Genomic DNA, 24,536 nt, shown 5'->3' on the forward strand with positions numbered 1-24,536 from the left:
AATGTGCATCAGAGCCTTGCTGGTCACTTAGCAATGCTTCTCTCTCCTGTAGCTGCTATGATATCAGCCCTTCAGCTGGCCTCTGTGTAGTTTGTGACATCCTGCAGAACCTGCTAAGAAAGGAGAACTTTAAAATAATAAATAAATTCTCTTGCTGTAGTCATTCCTAATATCTTTCCAGAGATCCAGTCTTTGAGAGGTTTCAATTTTAATCTTAATTTCATTATATTGCAGTGGGCGGAAAACAGATTTTAAGTTACAGTGTCTGTCTGAATGCTGCAGTGAAGCTTTTTTGCATTTTTTTTTCTTAACTTGACTTAAATCAGTGATTTTGGCATAAATGGGCATGTCTCACCCCATGTTGTGATATAGCAAATGCCCCTAGTCTTCAATGCATCCTCCAGAATATCTAAGGAGCAACAGCTACTGCCCTCATAAAACTGCACGAGGGAAGTGCATCTCTGATGATAACCAGTAAAGTGCTGTTTGCAGCCGTATTTCGCGAAATGTGCTTTGAAATGTCGGTAGCAATGACTAAAATGGCTCTGTGAACTCCCACAAACTTCTGTGGAACACTTGCACGAATTGCAAATGAGGTTTAAGGCTAGAAAGCCTGTCTTCAGTTGGCTATTGTGTTAGTCTGACCACTAGTAATTCTTACAGAAATGAAGATAACCTAAGTAGGAAGATGAGGATGTTTTCTCAGCAACGTTACAGTGTTCTTATTAGACTAAGACTGTCTGCCTTTTTTTTTTTGTCCAGTTACCTGAAAACTGTTTTGGAGGTGAAGAAGTAATATGCATCTAGTAGGGAAATACACTGAGCTTTTTTTTCCATCTCTTCCAGGTTTCAGGAGATGTGTTATAAGGCTTATCTAGCAATTCGGCAGCATGCCAATCTCTTCATAAATCTTTTCTCCATGATGCTTGGCTCAGGAATGCCAGAACTGCAGTCCTTTGATGATATTGCATACATTCGAAAGACCCTTGCATTGGACAAAACTGAGCAGGAAGCTCTTGAGTACTTCATGAAGCAAATGAATGATGCTCACCATGGTGGCTGGACAACAAAAATGGACTGGATCTTCCACACAATAAAGCAACATGCTTTGAACTGAAATGAAAGCAAAGAAAACAAGAACTGATAGCCCACTTTGTGGGTACTGCACTGTCAATACCCGTTAGCAGCAAAGACTGGTTGCATAGGAATTGCACAAACCACGAAAAACAGTAGAATTTATGGCAAGAAAAGAGATGAACTGTTCAGACAACTGTCAAAATAATGTAAAACAGGGTTTCAGATAGCACTAAAATTCTACACTTCGAAAATTAAGCTTTAGTATGATGTGTGACTTCATGTTATGCCTTAAGCCCAAAAAGGTAAACTTGGAAGAATGTTTTCTTTTTTCATTTGATAGGATAAATTAGAAGGAAAAAGAAAATAGTGCTAGCATGAACATAGTCCATCACATATTACCTTAGATCGGGTACAGCAGGTAGAGACTATGCTGGATTGAGAAGAGTAGAAAAAAAATTCAAGTGATAGTGAGCATTTAAATGCAGCATAGTTTGAAGGGAAGGAGTTTTAAGCTCAAAGGTCTAAAAACAATAGTGAGAGGACAGTGCCTTTTAAATATGCTCAGAGGCATTAACATTTACGGGGTTTAGATGACACTTTGATTTCTGGGTCTGTTATCTGCACAGTTTCTGAAAGCAGTAGGAAATAGGCCCATTCAGTATGGTGTTTCTTCTGCTCAGTATTTCTAGGGGTGCAATTCATACCTTCACAAAGAAACTCCTTATCATCCCCCAAAAACTGACTAACCTGGAAATTGAATGGTCAGAATTGGGTTTAGTGCAACAGAGAGCTGTAGTGTTCACCTTAGGTTTGCTTTAATCTAACTTGAACTGAATAGATTTTTTTCATACATGTTTTCCAGAACCTAAAGAAAGGTGAGTTATTAAAATTATTGAAAGATTATTTTTTTATAAAGGCTATTTATATAATAGGAACTATTATTAATATATATTCTTTATTTACATGATTTGTCCAATATTCACTCTTTTAATTTTGCAGCCCAATTCTATCTGTCAAAGACTCCCGTTTCCATTAACGTCACTGAGGGTGACCAGATATACTCCTAGGACCAAATTCAACCCTGGTGAAAGAGGACACAAGTACCATTGAAGTAGTGGGAGATACACCCACTAATGCCAGAGGTGAACTTGGCCTAAGTCTCTTAAAAAATTTTTGGGCATCACTCTTCACATTACTGAAGTGATATGCTGGCTATTCAAGGAACGTACATTTAAACCCTCAATCTTTGGGTCCACCATTTCTCCTCTTTCTTCCTCCTTTGGAAGTGGTTGTTTAATCAGATACATCAGAAATAGCAATTTAGGTTTTCAATATGATCAATAATAAGCAATTCAACATACAGCAGATACGCTGGCTAGCTCAAAGCATGTGGAGTTACCAAACATTTTATAGCTTTGTCTGTTTTGTGTGTGTGTGCGTGTAATATATATTTGTAAATCTAGTTATTGTCCTCTAACACAATTACAATGTGTGCAATCAATTAAATTGGCACCACTTTTTGAAACTGTTCAGAGTACCGAAGATTTCAGATTGCCCTTATGCACAATTTCAGGTAGGACTGTTTTTCTAATTATTAAACAGGTTTTTTAATTAGCGAAGCCCATGATTCTGAGGGTGATGTTCACCCTAACATTTTAAAGTTGCTCAATTGGCAGCACTCGGAGTGAATTCCAAAGGTCTGGGGCTTTCCAGGGTTCAGCTCATTCACTTGCAAACACGCACCAAGGTGCCACTCAGAAAGTGCAATACCACATGTAATATAAAATACGCTGACAGCTGGTGTTAGATTAGAATATAAGTATATAAATAAACTGTACTTTGTGCAGGCTGTACTGATGAGGTAATGAGTGGTTGGCTTCATTTAGCAAATTGTAATATATTAAAAATGTGCAATCAATTACATTATGAAAGACTTTGGGGATTGTAAAGCCAAGACTTTGGTCTTTCAAGACACTTTCATAGTCAAGATCCTGCAGCTGATTACTGCACACACGGATACTTGATGTTGTGGGGGGAAACCTGTTTTTGTGAAAACTACAGAAGTTCCAAGAATAGTATGGGGAATGTGAAGTTTTATTTCCTTAGTTCTACTAAATATTTTGGAGTAGTCCAGTAGACTTCCCATTACTCTCTTTATTGACTGTTACATATTCCTTTCCGTTCATACGAGTATTTTAACTTCTGCTAACCTTGGTCTACTTTCTAGAGCAAAATTACCCTTGTATGTATTACTTTGCAGTCAACACACTCGAAAACACATGGCTTAGTTTCAGTTTAAATTTGGTTCACAAAATCTGAAACCCTGTTGGCTGTAACTCTTAATTTAACCAAGTAAAACTTGCACAAATGCCACATTAGGTGCTATATTATCCTTATTTATCTGGTATTGAAAGAATGCTTGATCTCGTTTAATCTAAGAGACTGTCAGCCTTTTCCAGCCTGGATGAAAAGATCAACTCAAGTTTATTGGATGTTATGAGCCCAACTTCTTTTGTACTTTGCGCCTTCCTAGCTATTTCCTTCTGTAAATATGAGTATGAATGTCTTTCAGTTCAAGCATACAGTGTTCTGCACCCTTTCTGCACAAACATAAGAGAGATCAGGTTCTGTTCCCAAAAGTTACTGCAACTAAATGCTGTGCACAAGCTGTAGAAGTTATTATGAACATCAAATAGTAAAAGAAAGGAAACTTCATAGTGATAGAGACATAATATGATTTGGGGTAATTATAGCCTTTAAAGAAAAAGAAAAAGTAGAAGAAGCTCAAGAAACTCATGGGCTTTAAGCAGTTGTTCTTAACTATAACCAGGATGGGCATTTGAAAACCTTTCTGCCAGTGTTTCAGGAAAAAAAAAAATATCCTTTTTTAAGCTTCAAAGTGTTCAACCCTAATTACCTTATCCTGTCATGCCAGTTTTGTGCTGATGTTAACTTCACTGAAGATAGTGGAGGTACTATTTACTTACACTGGTGTGAATGAGATGTCATCTGTTCTCAGTATCAGAAATAAGATCTGCTTACAGACTGAAAGCACCTGTAACTGAGCCCTAGATTTTTACAGAGATTGCTTAGAATTTGGATTTTCACTTTTTAACTATTCCCACTTCATGAAGATTTGAAAATGTTCCCTTTATTCTGAGAATCAGCTGCACAAAACACTAAGCAGCTTATTTTGAGCTTGGATTGAATCTGAACACCTTGTTCCTGCAAAACTCTGTAGCAGGACTGACAGAGCAAGGAGCCCAGGCTTGGGCCATACGTTTTGTTACAAAGCATTGGGAAATGGTGATTTAGTGAAATACAAATTTAAAAACAGTAACTTTTTCAATAGAACAGGCTGCTGATGATTAGTTTTTCATAAAAATGCATTCTTTGCTTTCCTAAAGGTAGCAGAAAAAGCACCTGTACTGACATTTATGCACAGTTCTCTATTCTGAAGGTGTGCATTAGTCATTTTTTCATAGGTGAAACAGACTTTCAGTACAATTTTCAAAATTAAAAAAAAAAGCATTTAAATAAAACCAAAAGTGTTAGTGGTTTGGCATCTTGTGGAGAAGAAATAAGCCTGCATATTAAGGGCAATATAGAAATTACCAAGCTTATAGAGAACTTTGTATGTGGCGACCCTGCTGTTAGTGGTGTGGAGGGTTGGTTTTGGGTTTTTTTTTCCAACTTTCTTTTTTATGTAAAATACTAAATGCCCTTTAGTGGTGAGTAGCCCATGTTTGTTGACAATTTGAAGGTATTTTCTTTGCTTTGTCATTTTATAGCTGGCATGTTCCAACGTCTGTTCTTAATAATAATTGTGAATTCCTCCTGTTTTGCATGTCTGTACAGGTTGCAGACCTGGGCTGGACCCATTCAAAAAACAACTATCAAAAAAGCCACTTGAAATTACTATTTTGTTGATGTTTTTGACATCTTTAAAATGCTTCAAGTTAATGAAAATGGTGTGGTATTACAGAAAGAATTGTAACTTGCTGCTTCTAAGATCTTTTTTTTTTTAAACTTCCATGTTTCTCTCTCTTGTTTTAGTTTTACTTGAATGGAAGAAGAACCACACTTATTTGTGTTTTTTTTTTTTAAATACTATACAGCTGTGGATGTTGTTGCAGATTGTTGAATCCCAACTTAATTTTGCAATACATGTTTCATACAAATAATGAATTTGTATCTTTTTTTGTGCTAAACAAGTTGTCTCAGTGTAGGTAAGGTTCTATCTGTCCAAAATGATGTGTAGGTCACCACCCCTGCAGTTGGTGTGGGGTTTTTTTGTTTTGTGTTTTTACATCTGTATTAATGAAGGGAATCCAACTGGAAACGATATAGAAGTTCTCTATCTGCATATACTAACCAAATCTATAGGTGCTCCGGTCTTTAAGAAATTCTGATTTCATTTCATGCTGATGTAACACTGACTTCTTCAGAATCACTCTAGATTCACGACAGCATCTGAAATCAGGATTAGACTATATGTATATTCAAGTCCCAGATTACTTACTCGTATGATTCAGTATGAAAGGTGTTCTCTTAACGAGAGAAATGTTTACTAGCAGCCCAATTAAACACTTGACAATTTTACTTTGAAATAGTCTTTATTAACCTAGCCTTTTCAGCTCTCCAATTCATAACTACGGTAATCTTGTCTATAGTTACTTTCATTCCTGAGACTTCCAGGATTTTTATTGCTTGCTGCCTTAAATGTTTCCTCTTCCTACTCTTTCACAGTATAATGACTTGTTGAACCCACACTCAGGAAAAACAGTTGTTCTTCATTTGCAGTACAGTATTCTTGACTTCAGAACTTTATGGGGGTAGACTTTTAAAAGTATGAGGTCTTACTGTGTCAGCACTCCTGACTCAAAGCCAGAGGTGGATCCCTCTGTCCCTGTCTCTTCCCTTCCCTCTCCAACACCCCTCTCACTCAAAAAGGGACATGCCCATAACATAAAAACAACATAAAATATTTGTAAGAGAAGATCAGTTGAAGCAATGCTCTGCTTGTACTTTGAAGCTAGCATTCCCACTGGTTTGTATGTGTCTTAACTTTAAGTGTCCTTACTGTCACTCCTGTATGTGATGCAATACTCCTTTGGCATGAAGAAGGCCAAAAATACACTATTCTATCTTGACTCTTTGTGTGAAACGCTGGTACCGGTTTCATAGTAGCTATAAACTGATTTAGGAACAATTTAATTCAGTATAACTGCATCAATTTTGGTAGGAACCTGTTCCAGTAATAAAATTAATCACAGTTAAACCTGAATTGTATTGCTGAAGTTACAGAAAGCCTAATTCAAGCAGAAGCTGTTTCTACTAAGAATCTTATGTCTGCTGTAGTTGAGTTAATCCTTAAGAGCCAAAACATGGATATTCATAGCTGCAATCTCAGTCTGCTTTGTTTCCTTGGTTTAAGTACTTTTAATCAATTCCCAGGCTTTATTAATAGTGTTCTATATCCTGAATTATCAACTGCCCCAGGCTGTCCAAAGTTGTCTTACTGTTTCATTTGGGGCAGGGGAAAGAAAAGGAAGGGAGCAAGAGATCAGTCTTCCTCTTGTCTTAGAGCTGCTGTGATCTCTTGTGAAGATAAATGTGTAATTCATCATATGGGAGTATCATCTTTTCCCCTTGTCCCCTTGCACCTCTGCAAGTTTTAACTGTGAATATCCACATACACTATCAAAATCCACTTCCCTGGTGTAGAAAAGGGTTTAAAATATATATGACTGCAGTCTGATGTCCTGGATTCTCAGGCTTGACATTTTGGAAGCATTGTTGTCATTGCAGCTGGCACCACAATTGCAAGAACTTTCACAGACCTCCACAGAATCGTTGAGGTTGGCAGAGGCCTCTGGAGATCCTCTAGTCCAGCCACCCCGTTCGAAGCAGGGTCAGCTAAAGTAGGTTGCCCAGGACATCATCCAGCCAGGTTAGAGCCTGTTTTTCCTTACTGCTTATGTGAAATGTCTTCTGTTGCATTGCCTGGTGTCCTTTCAGTGGACCGCCCTGAGAAAAGCTTTGCCCATCTTCTTTACTGCTCTCCATCAAGTATTTATATACATTGAGAAGACACCCCTTGAGCTTTCTCTTCACCAAGCTAAGCAATCCCAGCTCTCTCAGCCTCCCCTCCTGTCCCTTCATCATCTTCGTGGCCCTTTGCTGGACATGTTCCAGTATGTCCATGTCTGGCTCGTACTGGGGAGCCCAGCACTGGCCCCAGCCCTCCAGTGCTGAGCAGAGAGGCAGGATGAAGGCTCACCTTCCTCGACCTGCTGGCAATGCTCTTCCTAAGGCAGCCCAGGATCCTGTTGGCATTTTGGATAAATAGAGCCCAGGAGGGTGTAATGTCTTGATGCTCATGTGTTACTTTGAAGCTAGTAGCAGTTAACGTGTCTGCATCAAAAGGCGGGTAAACACCCACCAGTGCTTGAAGTATCTTTTAAAAATGAGACAATTACCTTTGAAATAACCACTACTGGGGGGTGGGGAGGGATGTTGCCATGTGTATGTCATTCTGTAATAAAGGTCCTGTGGTAAAGTAGTTAGAAAGCAAGACATTTTTAGTAATAATGGGCCAAAAAAGTATTTAAGATGCAGCAAGATGCATGTGTTGTCATACTGAGAATAGTCTTGCAGTACTTTTTTAAAAAAAAAAAACTATAACTCTTTTTTTTTTTTCCCCCTTTCTGCTGTGCTACTCAAGTAACAAAAGTTTGGCCTATGATACTTATTGTAGTTCATGGGAAACTGTAAAAAGTCTGCTTTTTATTTATCTTTGTGGTCTGTATCACATGCTGTTTATTAAAAAAAACCTACTTTTGTTTGGTTTTTATCACACTTTTGAGTGTTAATGTATATACTAACAACTAAATTAAAATGGTTGGTACACTTGTGAATTCTGGTGAGAATGTAAAGCATCTTCAGTCTTGGAGGTGTGATTTGGTGTTGCAGCTCTGCTTTTGAAAAAGGCTAAAAGAAGAGATAGTATGTACATCAGTTAATTTTGGGGGGGGAGAACAGAAATAGAATTTGCATTATTTATGGGTGGGAAGTCCTAGATGCATATGGCATTCATTCTTGTACACATTAATCCTCAAAATAAGTAACTTATTTTAGATGTGAGCTGTAAAAGTTGTGATAAGAGAGCAGATGTTATTGAAGTGCTTCAGCTGGATGGTTTTAAAGCCCCTGCTAAATAAAGGTTTTTGGTTTGTTTTTTTTTACTATCCTTCATGCTTTCATTACCAAATCTATATTTAAGAAAAACCAAACAAATTAGGCTGTATTTTTGTATCCAATATGAATTTTGAAAGAGTGAGAAACATATTTTGGAAATTACTCACTGGCCAGTATAAGAGCATGGGTCTGCAATGGAATTGCTTCCGTGGACATGTTGGCCTAGTTTGGACTTCAATTGCGAACAAACTGTTATCGTGGGAGGGATTTGAATTCTCTTGCTGAGCATTTCGGTTTTTTGGAGAAATGAGGCAAGTGTCAGGGTTTTTAATCAGGTTTTCTACACATCTTTGTCCTCAGTAAGCTTTAAACTTTGTACGCTGGTCAATTCTGTTTCAGATCACCACTGCCTAGCTTTGGGAAGGGGCTACGTTCCAGCAAGTGCTCAGTCTGCATGGGATTCAAACTCCATAATAAAAGGTGGACGTCATTATCATTATATTTATTTTGAAGCTCAAGATGAGCTTCTGGAGAGGGCAAATTAAACTATGGCTAGTGATTTTTGAAGTAACCTGAACTAACAGGTTAAACTTCTGTTTATTGCAGCATAAGGTGAGTTTTACCTTTTTCCTAGTAACTATGCAATGGTTATGAGCAGTTACTACCTTGTTTTAAATGCACAGGATGGTTCAGGGAAAGGGGATCATCTGTTCTTGTTCAAATACAAATTTTAGATTTTACTGCCATTACTACGGTGTGATTTTTGTGTCAGTTCCTAGGTCTCAATCCCTAAAGCATCAAAAATTATGGAAAACTTACAAAATAATGCTGGTGAAGCACAAGAGTGATTTGCAATGTGGGCAGTTTGCTTTAGCATAGGATCTCAATGAGCCCTCCTCAGTTTATAATCAGAAAGCTATCTGGTTTCCAACCTGCAGCGGAAGGACTTGACCCAAAATCTGAATCCTTGTAACAAAAGAGCAAGAAAACTGATGCTACACAAGATATCTCAGATAACTTCCTGTATGTCCTTTTAAATGCTACCTTCAGCAAAAGTTGTTATCATGAGCTACACTTACTGCTTTCATTGAAGAGTTTACCCTACTCTGGTAAGGATACATCCCTGCTAATTGAGATTAGCATCATCTGTGTTGCCGATTTAAACCACAGGGTGAATATGGGCTTTTCTATATTTCCAGTTGAAATGGGTTCTGAGTGTTTAAACCTGACCCAGAGCTGTTTGCACATCCCAAGCACATGATGGTTTAGAAAACGAGACTCATTTAGACTTTTCTATCTAAAGCATTGAAGACATTGTTTGATGCCTGTGACTTTGAACTGGGTCTGCAGCTTCAAAGGGGATCCTCCTCAGATGCTTTCCTTTCATTCAGAGTCTTGTCTCTTTATCTGACGTAGGTGGTGTTGGGCTGTGTTGCTTTGTGTGGAGAAGAAATCAATCAAAAGGTACAAAAGATGTGTTGTGCTTTATGCAGAAGTGACTTGGTTATCCTCGTTCTGTCTCACCGAGCAGGACTGAATTCAAAGGAAAGGGTTTGGTTTTGTTGTGTGTTTTTTTTCCCTTTTCCATTGGCAAATTACAGATTGTAAATTCCCATTACTGCCCTCCGCTGGGAACTGGGGAAAGTGTTTGGGTTTTTTTTTTTTTTCCTTCAGAATATTTACATGGAAAACTTTTTGGTGAATAGAGGGAGAAATATGTGGGCATCCACCCATTTGGGTGGCTATAGCCAATTTATGAGAACTTTAACACAAGTTGTCCTGGACAAACCTCAGCTCCTGTGGTTGGAATAAACAATCCTGGATGCCAGGATCTTGTTTGATTGGCGATTCAGCTCAGGAGATAATCGATACACCACGTTGATTTAATTTCTGAGGGCTCAGCAGCGTGTCTTCAAACAGATACCTTTACTTATATTCACGCTGCTTACTGTCAAAACTTCGTGTAATCGCAGGATGAAGCTCTTCCTGTGTGGCTCTAACCAAATCAGATCACCCTAAAGACATGTTTCCAACTTTCAGGGCAAAGGCTAAAGGTAGGATTTTATAAACAGAGTAAATCCAATCTCAGCTTCCAGCTAATGAATAAAACAGGCCAGAAGCAAGGTATAATTTTTTTTTTTTTTTTTTTTTTTTACTGATCACTGGAGCAAACATTAGTGATGTTGTGGATTCTCTGCTAATTGAAAGCTTAATCTTAAAATTAGGTAACTTCAGGCTAAGCCAGACCAGAATAGCTCCATGAATGAAATGCTTGGTAAAATTCTATGATCTAAGTCATCAGATTAAGTGACTGTAATGGTCTCCCTTGTGTGTTCAAAATAAATTACTTATTTTGAAAAATAATAAGATGCTGTTTGAAATATTCTGCTTCGTGGGGAACTAAAACTTTATTGCTCTCTACTGTGGTATAAAAAAAAGTGACAATGGTGAGCAAAAAGGGGGATTCTTTTGTGATTATAAACTTGGAAAATTTTGAAAAAGGGAAAGTTGCTTATTTCAATTCTCTAACTCCTATTTTATAGTGATTCTCCTCTACAGCAGCTTTAAGGGGACAGCTTCTACATTGATACAAAAACTAAATTTGTGTTCAAATTTTTGTCTGGCTTTGACATCAAACTCTCTCTTGTGTAGAACACAACCTGCCCGCCTTCTCTGAACGGAGAGTGCGTGCTGCCAGAGGCTTTACCGGCCCTGGCTACGGCCTGTGTACGAACATGTGCTGGAGAACGTCTCTGAGCAGCGGCAGATGCCAGTGTCGCGTGTAAGTTAAAGGATAAATTAAAGGTTTATTTTGCCCCCACCCCGGTTCCTACGGCGACGGGCGGGGGGCAGGAGCGGGCAAGAGGCGCAAGCCCCGTGCCGCGGCGCGGCCCCCAGGGGGCGCCCTGTGTGCGGCGGCCCCGCCCCTTCTCCCGCGGGGAGCGCCGTGTCCGCAGGCGGCTGGGCCCGGCGCTGGGCGCGGAGCGGAAGGTGAGTCCCGGCGGCAACACAGGAGGGGAGCGGCCGCCGGCGCGGCCCGCGGCCCCGGGGAGCCCCGTGGCTCCGCCGGCGCCCGCCTCCCTCCAGCCTTTCACCCCGCCGGGCGCGGCCCGCGCGCCGCTGACCGTCGCCCCGCGCCCGCCCCCATCTTAGCCCTCGCCCCGGCGCCATTTGAAGCGCGAACCGCCGCCCCCCGTCCCCGGAATGACTCACGCTCGGGCCCGCGGCACTCCCGGCGCTGAGGCGGGGCCGGGCCTGCGGCACTCCCCGGTGGCGGCTCCCGGCAGGGCCCTTTCCCCGCCGCCGGAGCGTGGCCGCGGCCTCGCCCCTGCCCCCGGCTCCGCGCCTCGCCGCCGCCCGCGGCCTCGCCGGGGCGGGGTGGGCGGAGCGGCGCGTTTGCCGCGCTCCCGCCCGCGGTTCCCCGCTGCGGCCCTGGGCTCCGCGCAAGCCGCGGCCGGCTCGGCGGGGCTGTGGGGGCCGGGGGGGTCTCGGTTTTTAGGGCCCTTAAGAGCCTTTCCCATAACCGCGCCGAGCAGCTGGGAGAGGCGCAGGGGGGAAGCGGCTGGAGAAGGGCTTCGCTGTGCCATGGGCCGGTCCGTGGGCGAAGGGTTGAGCCGCGTTAACTGGGATAAAAGTTGCTGTCTCAGGATAACGTAGGTTCTTCCCTCGCAATCAGAAAAAGCGATGAGGGTATTTCATATTTTTAGACTATGATGTAAGGTTAAAAAAACTGTCTTTTCCATTTTATCCTTCCCTTAAAATAAAATTTTAATTCAAACAAATCACTTCATCTCATGAGAACAGCATTTACTTGATGGGGGGCCTTTTTTTCCTGCTTTCCCCTCTGGTGCACGGCATTGGCTTTAGAAGATCCTGGGCCCATAAGTGCTCTAGTGTTATGGTAAAGCACATCAGGTTCCACGTTTGCAGCCCTTTTTTCTTCCAAACTCTTCGGGCTGGTATACAGCTCAAGTATTTTCAGTGTCATCTCCAAATATTTTTCTGTTGTCAGGAGCTGCCAAGTGCAGCAAAAGCCAACTAACCTGGGAAAAAAGGAAAATAAATACTCTAATGCATCTACTGTATTAATTTGGATACTCTAAACTAAAATTAATATCAACTTTTTATGTTGTTTTCTAGCTTCAATTTCCATAGCGTCATTCTTTGTAATACTTGTGTATCTGATTCTGTTTTTTTTTTTTTTATTTTGTGCTCAAGTTTTAAAGTGTTTTAAAATGCTATTGCTCCATAGATGACAATCTTCCTCAGCTGATGTATTCGCTACATTTGGAAGCTGTACAGCCATCAGCTGCTTAGCTGCTCTGCTTGCTGATACTGAAGAGTCTAAGATTTTGGGTAAGAGAGCATGACTTTTAGTGTTTTCAACATTAGAACTTTATCTGAAGGACCCTATCTCAGAATATCTGGTCTCTGACAAAAGTCAGCAGGGTGCTGGAGAGCTGCCTTGTAGGTTACACTGGGTACTTGAGTGTCTGGAGTCCTGACCTGTCTGTCTTCTTGGTGAACCTTTTTTTGTTCCAGGGCAGGAATATGAAACTAGACTTCAGTACTTGTGTGCATGTAATGTGTTCTTAACTGTAACAAAATGTTTGTTTTCGTTTGTGTCATTTCATGAAGTCATGAAAGATAAGCTAGATACAAACAAGTCTAATTCTTGAATGTTTTCACTTTACAGTTAATTTAGATTATTCAAAATGAATGAGCATCCTAAAAAAAGGAAAAGGAAGACTCTACACCCTTCTCGATATTCAGGTCAGTCTAGAGCTTGAGTTATGGACACTTTAGTAAGTTTATTTTTTCTCAGAATAATTACATTGTTATGAGAAGGGACCACATGTGCTAACACATGGCAAATGGGTGACATAAAGGGTGAGATCAGAAGCCTTGGTCTGAAGGTATTGAGTATTCACTCTGCCTGCTCCATTTTTAAGCCACTTTCAGTCAATGCATCTGAATGGTTTTGTTCTGTACTCCCTGCAAACGGGGAAACTGGCTCAAGCCACCAAATGAAGATGCTTCTACTAACATCCAAAGGGAGGAATTTTGTAGAAGTTGGGATGGAGGTGTCCAGAAGTGGTCAGAGCTGAACAGACTGTGCTCCTGTCACTGTCTTCAGTGGGAGCAGAGTTTGATGATGATTGGATATGATACTCCAAACATCCAGGCATCAGCTGAAGGCTGTAAATCACAACAGGAATATTATAAGGCCAGCACAGAATTCTCCCAACACAAGAAGTAAAAACACAGCCAGTGAAGAGAATTTTGGTGAACATTAAATACATATGAAGCTACATCAATGAGTTACTATTAAAACTTAACTGGTTTTTTTTGGTTTAGATTCTTTGGGTGCAAGCAAATACATAGACAACAGTGGAATTTTTTCTGACCACTGCTATAGCGTCTGTTCTATGAAACAGCCAGAAAACAGAGGTAAGACTACATTTTGGGGTCTTATTCTGAAATTCTTTACAAAGTGTGTTATGCTCCTATTCATAGCACTAAATAGAATACAAAATATGCAGTGGATGACTTATGCCTTAGACCGGTGGAAGGTTGTTTAATCATTATAATTGAAATACAGTTTTCAAAGTAAAAAATGATGACAACAAAAAGATCCTTCAATTGTACAGCACTTATAATGATGATTAGACTTCTTTATCTAAATATCTGCTAGCCAGGTAACGTAAAGCTGATATAAATAATCTAAGAGTTCAAATGGAATTTACAAGCAATTGCATTAAACTGTACTTGTACTTAAAGAAAACAAAACCCCTTTTTATAAAACATTCACTAGTGGATGTAAAGTTTAGCACAGCAAATGTGAGGATGGATTTTTATTATATTTATTTTTCTTTTCACTCTAATAAATCAGCCAGCAATTCTCCAGAAGTCTTAGAAAGTATTCTATTTTAAAATGTGATGTCCAGAAGTATTTAAGAATATTTTTTAAAATTGTGTCTTTCAAATGTAAAGTTTCATTTAAGGATTTTAAGTTTTTTCCAGTATAATCAGCTGACTATTCTTTGCTGAAATTTTAAAGACAGGGTTGCCACCTTTTGAATTCTTCTGTTGTCTTTTGTATGTATGGAAATAATTTCTAAGGTATTTATTGTTACTTTCTTTAACGTAGGTGATGGTGCGCTTAGTATATAAAGATAAATTTATGCAACTAGAATAAGTAAATAGTAAATAAGATGTGTGGTTAAAGAATCATGATGATGCTAGTATAGTCACATGATGACAAGAAAATCCTCCTTTTATCTTTGCAGGTAGATTCCACAGCCCTGTGCAGAGCCTAGACACAGATGATGATGGGAGCCCAGTGCATGCTGGGACTTCTCAGTGGAGCGGGTCGCATTCAAACGTTGTGGGGTTGCACTATACAGACCCTAAAAAGAAGGATAAAGGTAAAGGTCAATGTGTATTTGCAGCTTAGGTGCTGGGAAGCTGGAGAGCACGGCTGCTGGCTTTTAATGTGACTTTTTTGCTTTGACAGAAGAGTTGAAGGATTTGTAGTTGACGTTATTTGTGATTTAAACATAATACATAGTCTGGCTGCGGAAAAGAAAAACCTGTGTTTTGCATTTGTAAGCTGCTACAACTAAAGGAAAAGTTACATATGGACCCAGGTGCTTTGCAGGGTTTTTTTAACCTTTTGCTTTTATTACTTATTTTCTTCTGCAGATAAAGGTACTAATAATGGAATGTGTAGAGACTTATGTGACTCACCTATATTCAGTGACAGCCCTACAGAAGAAGAGAAACCTCTAGATATTCAAACTGTAGAAATTTCTACCACAGAAGTGAATGCTGTAGAAGTTCACGATATAGAAACACAGACTGTGTCACCTGAGAAGCTAGAAGCTGAGGACCTAGAGGAAATCCCTCTGGAAACCTGTAAAATCTTTGAGAAGAACCAGGCTTTGAATATCACAGCTCAACAGAAATGGCCTTTGCTGAGAGCCAACAGCAGTGGCTTATACAAGTGTGAGCTCTGCGAGTTTAATAGCAAGTACTTTTCTGATTTAAAGCAGCACATGATCCTGAAGCATAAGACGTGTGCAGACACTCATGTCTGTAAAGTTTGTAAAGAAAGTTTCTCCAGCAAAGTGCAGCTCATTGAACACGTGAAACTACACGAGGAGGATCCGTACATCTGTAAATACTGCGATTACAAAACAGTGATATTTGAGAATCTGAGTCAGCACATAGCAGACACTCACTTCAATGACCACCTTTACTGGTGTGAGCAGTGCGATATGCAGTTCTCCTCGAGCAGCGAGTTGTACCTGCACTTCCAGGAACACAGCTGTGACGAGCAGTATTTGTGTCAGTTCTGTGAGCATGAAACCAATGATCCAGAAGACCTGCACAGCCATGTGGTGAACGAACATGCCTGTCGACTGATAGAGTTAAGCGACAGCTATAATAACAAGGAGCGTGGACAGTACAGTCTCATAAACAAAATCAGTTTTGACAAATGCAAAAACTTCTTTGTATGCCAAGTGTGTGGCTTTAGGAGCAGGCTGCATACGAATGTCAACAGGCACGTAGCTATTGAACACACCAAAATATTCCCTCATGTTTGTGATGACTGTGGGAAGGGCTTTTCAGGTATGTTGGAATATTGCAAGCATTTAAGCTCTCATTTATCTGAAGGGATTTATTTGTGTCAATACTGTGAATATTCAACAGGACAGATTGAAGACCTTAAAACTCATTTGGATTTCAGGCATGCAACAGATTTGCCTCATAAATGTACCGATTGTTTAATGAGGTTTGGAAATGAAAAAGATCTTTTAAGTCATCTTCAGATACATGAGACAGCGTGACTACTTTCTTTTCCTGGAATCAATTTGTTAGAAATGGAATTAATTTTCAGTCACTGAAATGTGATATTAAATACAATTTTAACAGCAATCGTACAATTCTAATGTTTTCATCTTTGTATCAGCAAAGCATGTATAACAACTTGGTGTTGTGAATTTCCTTACCTAGGGGTTTCAGTAGGAATAACCACACTTACGGTGTGACGGGTCAGATTTTGGGGGGAGGGACAGTGGGAGTAGTTGCATGTTGCGATAGCAGTTCTGATGGTCATCCCACACTTTCACATCTCATGTACAAGACCAGCTCTCTCGAGTTTAAAAAGGGACACAGAGGAAACCAACATCTAGTTCCGTGCTTAAGTAATGCCATACTGATCTCAGCTGCGTATCCAGCTCGTGTTACCCTCTGTGGCAGCAGGTCATGGTGCTGATGTTTAGCAAATTGCAGCAGCCTGCCAAAGATAAGGGTGGCCCAAAAATTCCCAGGCATGGATGTCTCCCAATTCACATACCAGCCTGCATTTCCCACTTTGTACTCTTGATAAGCGTTTAAAATTGTCCTGTTTTTCTCTTGGGAACCTATCTGACCTCATCGTTCACTTTCTTTGTTCACTGTTTAATTTCAACCCTTGTCTGTGGGACTACCCACCAACCCTCTCTTCCACACTACTACAGACCTCCCACATGATTTTTGTCTCCTTTATTTACCTTCAGTTCTGATCTTTTAATGCACCAAGGAGACACACATGGCTTGTGTGTAGATTGGGTCATGTTTCAAAGAGTAACTGTAGGGGAATTTGCAAAGTGGTCCAGCTGAGAATGTATGATGAGTGTGATTTTCAGATCTAAAATCCTACTTTAGCTATCACTGAGATCATTATGTCACCAACCTCATTTAGAGCAAGCCTCTATTAGTTTATATTATTATAATTCTGTATATTTATAATTAGCTTTCCACTGCTAGTAATTTGAGGACAGTTATTTTAATTATGTAGATTTTAAAATTATATATACTGGCTTAAAACACTGATACAGTACAAAAATGTTATTAACTTTAATCACTTTCAAATGATTTCACACATCTGTTCAGATGAGATAGTGCTGTCCTGCCATTAGAATCTTGAGAAGTGAATTTTTACAATGGATTCTGTAGCTGTATTTCTTTCTTGAGTGGATACATGGACAGATGAAAACTAGGGTGAGGTCATTTAGATTGTGCTAGTTATCAGGGTGAAATTACCCGTAAATTAGTGGTGGAGTTTACATTTCTTTGTGCATCAATTGTAAATTTGTAATGTAAGATTGTCTAATGCAAGCTTTGTATAAATATAATTAATGTATAAAACATTTCTTGATCAGTGAGATTTGGTGTTACCAGCTTCAAGGCGTGCAAAGGTCTTTGCGCTTGGTTTTTAAAGCTAAGGATAAAAATTGGCTGAATGTAGTCAATTTATGGAAGTTCTGATTTCTAGAGAAGTATTTCTGGAAAGTCTGCTATGAACAAGTTAGCCTATATTTCTTTGTCGGAGGCAAGACCACTTTCGTCATTTTGAAATGCTGATTTACTACTAAATGTTGTGTAGTTGCTGAAAAGGGTGACCTGATGGTGTCCTGATTTTATTAGTCTGTAAAGAGAATGACAGTGTCTGTGGTAGAATTGCTAATTGCCTATTTTGAACACATTCATCCTGGCTGGCTTAAAATGGTAGCAATAATATAGTTAACAAAGCACTAATAAGCATTATTTTATATATGGAAAGTTAATTTTGTTCATATGGGTGTAACTAAGAGGGGGGAATGCTGGTTCTCTTAAACCCTGCTCTTGCTGACGACACACAGGTGGGATGGCAGAGTTGAGCTCTGGAGAGAAAGCTGCTCCAGGGGACAGTGACAAGTGGAAAAAAGACATTTTAAAACCTCCTAAAAATAAATAAGTGGGCTTAAGAAGTGTGTATGTTTGTATAGACCAGCATTGTGTCCTGTACAGGAAAGGTGGTCTCTTGTAAAAGCACGAAGCCCTGTGATACAGAAAACTTGCTTGTTGACTGTTAAATAACTTCATGTCTAACTTTGAGTTGTGTTATTTCTAAGCTCTGAACTGGGAATGAAAAGAATATGCTGTATGCTTGGCATATTACGAAGCCAAAATGGAATGTTATGAAGCCAAATCATTCCTAACTAAAATGCACCCCACGGTGTATAATTAGGAAATACATTCATGTTTGTCTTAGGTTGGATTTTACAAATAAGGGACTAAGGTTAGTAGTATTTTTTTAGTATCTATCGGAAAGTAAACAGAAATGTACAAGAGTAGCTGGTCTCATTTTACGTCAGCAGGACGCAAGTAGGATATTGGCTTCCACATGATCAGCATACTAAAACAAGAAAGATATTGAGTAGTAGAAACAATAGGTGATGAGTGGTGTCTGTCTAGAAGTTTGAAGGCTGAGGGCAGTGTGTTGTTCCCATCGAAGGGGAGATGAGTTTGGTTTATTTACGTGAAGTGTGTGTGGCAGGTCAGTGCTCTGACCTTGCTGCACCGAGGTGAACTGAGAGCACATGACTGCAGCTGGTCTGATACTGCCGGAGACTTCAGTCCTCTGTAACCCTACAGCTGGAGCAATTCATCAGTCTTGAGCGTGAGAAATGAACTGCAGTAATCAGAAGTATGCCAGTATTACTTTTTTTCTCTGAGACACTCAATGAGTGTATCAAATTCAGTTGTTCATTACACTGATACCTGCAAGGTTCATCTGCTTCAGGAACAGCACTCTTTAACTAGAAGCTATACAAAATCATCAGATGGGTTTTGGAAGTATTTTGTATTTGGGAGTAATTTGTATTTGATTCTTTGCTTTTCAGACTTTTGAGACTAGGTTAGATGTGTGTTGTGTATTTCAGCATCCCAGATCCTGTTTATTATTGAACAAAAGAACTATTTTATATGAAAGATGTTGACTTCAGAACAAAATTTAACTCCCACTAATTATTGCAGGAACTTAAAATACAGCAAATTAGTATTCTCAAATAATGTGTTCTCTATAATGCTTATTAAGTGTCGTTGATTTTCATTGTTCGTGGTTGTTGTCATTTTCTTACGCTCTTGTATCAAATGTATTAAATTATCACTGCTTTTTAACTCTTCAACGTACTTGGTGTTTGTCATTTTAGCTGACTTTGATTAAACCATGGTGCTGACAGCACGCAGGAACCCAGAGTCACGCTTCGTTGTTGTTGTTTCAGATGCCCGTGCCAGGGCGGAGGCGCAGGGAGGCCGCGCTTACCAGCTCGAGTGGACCGGGCCCACCCCTTCACGCTCACGCGCCTTCCCCCTCCCGGGCCCCCTCCCTTCCTCCCTCCCTCCCGCTGCACTCTGCATAATGCCTCACACGAGCATGCAGCATTACAAGCAGTCTCTGGATGAGTGACGGAGCCGCTTCCCGTCCCGGGGACGAGGGGCAGCGGGCCGGCCGTGGCGGTGTTTCCCGCACCGGCCCGGGCCCGTCTCCATTTCGCGAGCAGCCCCGCCGCCGCCGCCCCCCGCCCCTCCGCTGCCCTCGCTGAAGATGGCGGCCGCACCGCCCCCTTCGGCCCTCAGCAATCATAGCGGCCCCGCCCCCGCGGCGGATCCGGGAGCGGGGTGAGGAGAGGCGGAAGCGGAAGCTATGTCCGCCCCCGTCCCGGTGGCGGCGGGCCAGGAGGAGGTGGCGGGGAGGGCCCCGCCACCGGCGCGGCGGTTGCCGGGCAACGGCGGGGCGAGCCGGGGGTCTCTAAATGCCGGGGGTGGGCAGGGCCGCGGGCATGCGGCAACTACTTGTCATGTAATTGGGTGTGTTGAGTGATTTGGTCACTTTTATGTCACTTTTGTTGCAGTTCCATAATGGCAGAAGCTACCGTCTCCCCACTGAAGCACTTCGTGCTGGCTAAAAGGACGATCACTGCCATCTTTGACCAGCTACTGGACTATGCCACTGAGGGGGCAGCTTTTGTGGAAGGTTAGCTTTCATCTTAAACAGAAGGGCCTTGTCTGTTGCTTTGAATATGTTTTACAGCAGTACGATGTACATTATGGCATACATCGGAATGCTGTTTGTGTGAATATATGTCTTCAGACGTAGTCATGTTTTTCATTTGACGTTTTTTTTTTTCAATTTAGGCTAGCAGGGATGCCTGGGATGGTTACGTGTATGAAAAGCTGATTGCATCGCTTGAGCTGGTAGCCTCACCTCCTTTCTGTGAGGGTGAGAGCTAAACCACTCCAGTGTTCATAGTCCTGTCGCGGTTTCCTTTGCATAGAGGAAAGGACAAACAGGTTCTCCCCTTATTCAGTAGGAAAGTAGATCAACGTGATGTAACGCAGAGAACCACTGGTTACACCCTCAGAAGTTTTATGGAGGCGTGTGTGTCGCCACAAGGAGTTGGTTGCTCATCACCCCAGTGAGCTCTGCAGGGAGAAGACAACCCAGCCTAGCTGGTGTATCCATGAGAGGTCCTGGCTTTCCTTTCTGAAGGAGGCAGGTGTCACAAAGAGCAGGGCAGATCAGCACAGCCGGCTGTGTTCACAGGGTCACTGAGACCTGCAGTTAGATTGTTGATAATCTGAAGTGTTTTATGTCACGATTTCACAAGAGCTTGTGGTGGAGCTGCTAAATGACAAGGGCTAATATTGGTGTCTCTAGTGGTGTTTTGTTTGTTTTGCTTTCTCACCTCTGTGTAATTAAAACTTACACAGATCTTTGATGGCATGTGAAGTACTGATAATCTGTGTCTTGTATCCTGGAGCACATACTCTTTATGTGATTTCTTTTGTGTTCTTTTTCTACGTGTAGCAACATACAGGAACCCAGAGCTTGAACATGTAGTAACAGCAGACGAACTAGCAAAAATACAGGCATATAAAAACAAGTTAGCAGTCATCGGTGAGGTGCTTTCACGGAGACACATGAAAGTGGCATTTTTTGGCAGGTAATGAACAGAATTACTTAATTTGATCTTTTTTTTTTTTTCTCTTGCAGGGCTTAGTGTCCATATTTCTATTTAAATGCACTGGAATTAGTGCTTCACCACAGAATTACTGTTTGAAATATAATACTAAAACCCATGTTCATTGATATCTAATTGATGCTGAATATTTCTTTGATGCTATCTTGCTTCATGCCTGTAGATTAATTATGTATATCTCATTACACGCTTTTTTTTTTTTTGATAAACTTTGTAAAATAGTTATCCTGTATAGATCCATTATTTGACTTAGGAAGGTCTGAGTTTGTTATAATTTTCTCCAGAATGGCTTTTCTGTTTTTAACGTGGTCGTTTTGTTTGTTTAATATCTTTGTTTTACTGGACTGTTACTGTTGAGAACTTTTGTGTTTGATCACAAGTACTGAAAAACTAAACTTTTGAGCTGCTTGTCTTTCCGTATATAAGCAGCTGAAGAAAAATAGACAGAGATGGTTGCCTTATTGATTATATAATTAGTCTGATAGATGTGTGTGATGACTGTAAGGGGTAACAGTAGCAACATACTGTACGTCTTACAGATCAATCTGAATGAGGCTATTTCTGCTCTCTCGAATCACTAATCAGGAAAAGTTCTAGTTCACAGCCCTTGGTGATATTACTACAGACCAAGTGTCAAAGCTTTTGCATATTTAGATAGCACTTCCAAAGTTATGGGTGATTTAAATTCACTTCTGTTCTAAAAAACCCTGTAATTTCAGTATTTGAAAATTTTTAACTTTGGTCAGCTTGGGATCATCTCAGCTATGGTTTATTTTTGGAGCAGGAAAAAAAAGGGAGTTAAAAAGAAAGGTGTTTTTTACACCTGGAATGTGTTACTACATAAGAGGTATTCTAAACAGATGCTGTCAGGTGTATAGACCCAAAGCACTGAGGTTTTGTGTGTTGCTGCTTGTATCTGTTGTGTTTTGTATTTCAGTCTCATCTTAGTGGAAAAGTCTAAAGTTTTCAGGGAGAAATTTTGATTGGGTCTTAACACTTCCAATAAATGTCTGCATTCCAAACATTGTGCCGTTCTATTCCTATAAAATTTGGAGGGTGTAGAAAGATGATGAAAATCTGCTGTACCAAATGAGAAATCAGATATAAAATAGTGAAGTCCATCTAAAAGGCTACAGTTCCAGCGCTTTCAAATGCTTTTACGTGCCTGGTTAGTCTGGGGTCTGTTAGTCCACTTTGCTTCAGGAAGATTGGGTTTTCTGTGCTTAAATGTAGGCATATGGTTACATACTTTTTCTGGAGTATGAATCTTTGTGGTTTAGTTCTAAAAATTCTGTAGTAGTATTGGGAAAAATGTGTACAACAGTGGTCTTCATTTTGCTAAAAAGTTCAGCTGTTTAAATAAAAAACAGTAACAGGATCTGCGATAAAGAAATCTCAGCCTTGATATTTCACAAAGTTAAAAGTTGAATATGTTTACAAGCTGTGATGTGTGATAAAAGTTACTTTTGCAAAGGGCAGAAGTTCAGAGCAGGAGAAAGAGAATTTAACTCTCCCTCTGACATTTTGAATGAATTTGTAAACTGTTGTACAGTGAGCACTGACCTTTTTCTAGAATAAGTAGCTCAAAAAATGAGTTATAGTCTATGTAACTTGATACCGTTGTGTAATAGTTAAACCTCAAATATTTACGGGTGAGGGGTAGAGGGTCAGTGCGAAGTAGGACGTTGCTGAGAACTTCAGGTTCTTGCAGAATCGAGCTGGTGACCAGTTCCTTTTAATCAACAGGGTTTTAGTTAATTTAGCTACCTCTTCCTTCTGAAATAAGGACAAGACTAAGTTTCATTAGTAAAGACAGCATTTGCATTGTAAGCATTAGGCACAAGAAATATATTTGAGGGTTTTTTTGCACATTATTATGTGTTTTACTATAGGAATCTTCATTCAGTTGAGGTTATCATCCATTAAAATTGTTGAGAGTTGTCATTGCTGGCTGTGGTGAGAATTCCCAGACAGCAATGCTTTGAAATGTATCTGAAGGGAGCAGTGCAGCGATGCTCCTTTTGCACCTTATCTCATGCCTAGAAGACTCCCATCAGAAGCAGCAGTTCCTTTCTGACTGGTCATGATCAGATGTTCCTCTAAAGACAGGTTAAGTTGCTGAGGTGGTAATTTCATGAACATTTTAAGGAGTCACCGTTTATTGCCACCATAGAGGGTAGTCCTTCCCTGCCCCTGCCATGCAACGTTCTCCTCGTGTCCTCCAGCATCCCTGGAATTCCTTTAGCTTTGCTGTGAGCAGGAATGTGGAATTGTCTGATCAGAACATAATTCTGCCCTGAATGTTACATATATTTTCAATCAATTCTTTTCTGCAGGAGCGGTCGGGCTGGCACAAAGAGGAGGGTAGGCTCCCCCCGATGTGGGACAGCATGCTTTGATTTAGCAATTGCTTTAAGTTGATCTAAGGCATCTTTTTATGCTAGGTGCTTTTTCTGGTGTAGCAAAGTTGAGCCAATATCTGTTACAAATTCCTTAGTCAGACTGAGGTATACCAGATAAAGCATCCTTACCAGTACAGGTTGGGCTTGTGGAGCCAGTACATGTTATACATATGAAAACTGGTTTTCTTGGTTGGATAGGCGATGTTGATACCAAGAAAGATTTTTGGAATTGCTATTCAGGTGAACTTTTCCTGCACTCCTTATTCATTTCTGGCAAGCTATGCTGTACTGGCTTGAAGCTCTGTCACCCGAAACAACTTGCAGTATGCGGGTCTTCTGATGCAATTAAATGGGGATGCATTCAGTTCGAGACAAAGGTACGTTTAGTGGTGCTGTACTGTGCTCAAAGTGCTTTTATTTTCTATCCCTCTAGAACAAGCAGTGGGAAAAGTTCGGTCATTAATGCAATGCTGCGGGATAAGGTACTTCCCAGTGGGATTGGCCATACAACTAACTGCTTCCTCAGTGTGGAAGGGACAGATGGAGATAAGGCTTATCTTATGACAGAAGGATCAGATGAAAAGAAGAGTGTCAAGGTACATTCTTTGAATGATTAATGCTGCTTTTCCCAGTGACTATTTCTCAAAAGATCTGTCTTTTAACAACAATTGCAAGTCTAACAGAAGTATAAGGCTGACTCTGCATTTTTAAGCTCTTATTTAGGAGGGAATAACTAACAAACTAAGATGGTCAACTTCACAATTTTTCTTGGATATGCCAGAGAAACAACTAATGTGTGTGATTGTAGCATAGCATACGTTGAGTGATCTGTTTTTATAGGACTGAGAGTAAGTTCTGTTCCTTGTTAAAGATTTGGAATGTGCGTCTCCTTTGGCCTTACGGTGCTTAGCTTATTTAGCTGCTCACACTGATACATTAAACCTCTGAGGGAAATTCATGCTGATGCTCAGTATCATGCACTCTAGCCCTGTAAGGAATACTGTTT

At 40.5% G+C, this 24,536-nt stretch overlaps 3 protein-coding genes and 1 long non-coding RNA gene across 11 annotated transcripts in view; 3 read left to right on the forward strand and 1 right to left on the reverse strand.

The window, feature by feature from the left end:
* Positions 1–5,261, forward strand: part of PIK3CA (phosphatidylinositol-4,5-bisphosphate 3-kinase catalytic subunit alpha) — a 44,157-nt gene extending 38,896 nt beyond the window's left edge. For both annotated transcript variants that reach the window (XM_068407084.1, XM_068407083.1), the window contains one exon: positions 847–5,261. In XM_068407084.1, coding sequence (XP_068263185.1) covers positions 847–1,117 — 271 coding nt within the window. In that variant the 3' untranslated portion in view covers positions 1,118–5,261. The remainder of the gene's footprint in view (positions 1–846) is intronic.
* On the reverse strand, positions 39–11,592 carry LOC137666836 (uncharacterized). Its single transcript, XR_011048705.1, has 3 exons — positions 11,491–11,592; positions 767–1,113; positions 39–110 (listed from the first exon to the last, which is right to left on the reverse strand). It is a non-coding gene; the product is annotated as an uncharacterized lncRNA (long non-coding RNA).
* Positions 10,993–19,344, forward strand: ZNF639 (zinc finger protein 639). 2 transcript variants are annotated; one of them, XM_068407088.1, is made up of 6 exons: positions 10,993–11,059; positions 12,530–12,633; positions 12,974–13,050; positions 13,636–13,728; positions 14,568–14,705; positions 14,983–19,344. In XM_068407088.1, exons 3-6 carry the CDS (start codon positions 12,993–12,995, stop codon positions 16,128–16,130), a joined length of 1,437 nt encoding a protein of 478 aa, XP_068263189.1. In that variant the 5' UTR covers positions 10,993–11,059; positions 12,530–12,633; positions 12,974–12,992; the 3' UTR covers positions 16,131–19,344. The 2 variants fall into 2 exon arrangements, with proteins under 2 accessions (XP_068263189.1, XP_068263186.1); XM_068407085.1 differs by lacking the exon at positions 10,993–11,059 and adding an exon at positions 11,197–11,268.
* A 465-nt stretch (positions 19,345–19,809) lies between these two features.
* Positions 19,810–24,536, forward strand: part of MFN1 (mitofusin 1) — a 29,371-nt gene continuing 24,644 nt past the window's right edge. For 4 of the 6 annotated variants that reach the window (XM_068406348.1, XM_068406352.1, XM_068406353.1 and 1 more), the window contains exons 1-4: positions 19,810–19,910; positions 20,001–20,122; positions 20,957–21,092; positions 23,964–24,126. In XM_068406348.1, coding sequence (XP_068262449.1) covers positions 20,008–20,122; positions 20,957–21,092; positions 23,964–24,126 — 414 coding nt within the window. In that variant the 5' untranslated portion in view covers positions 19,810–19,910; positions 20,001–20,007. Of the gene's footprint in view, positions 19,911–20,000; positions 20,123–20,283; positions 20,369–20,956; positions 21,093–23,963; positions 24,127–24,536 lie in introns of those variants that run through there. The other 2 variants (XM_068406349.1, XM_068406350.1) reach the window with 2 other exon arrangements.

Source organism: Nyctibius grandis, chromosome 8 (assembly GCF_013368605.1).
Source record: "Nyctibius grandis isolate bNycGra1 chromosome 8, bNycGra1.pri, whole genome shotgun sequence".
NCBI classification, from domain to species: domain Eukaryota; kingdom Metazoa; phylum Chordata; class Aves; order Nyctibiiformes; family Nyctibiidae; genus Nyctibius; species Nyctibius grandis.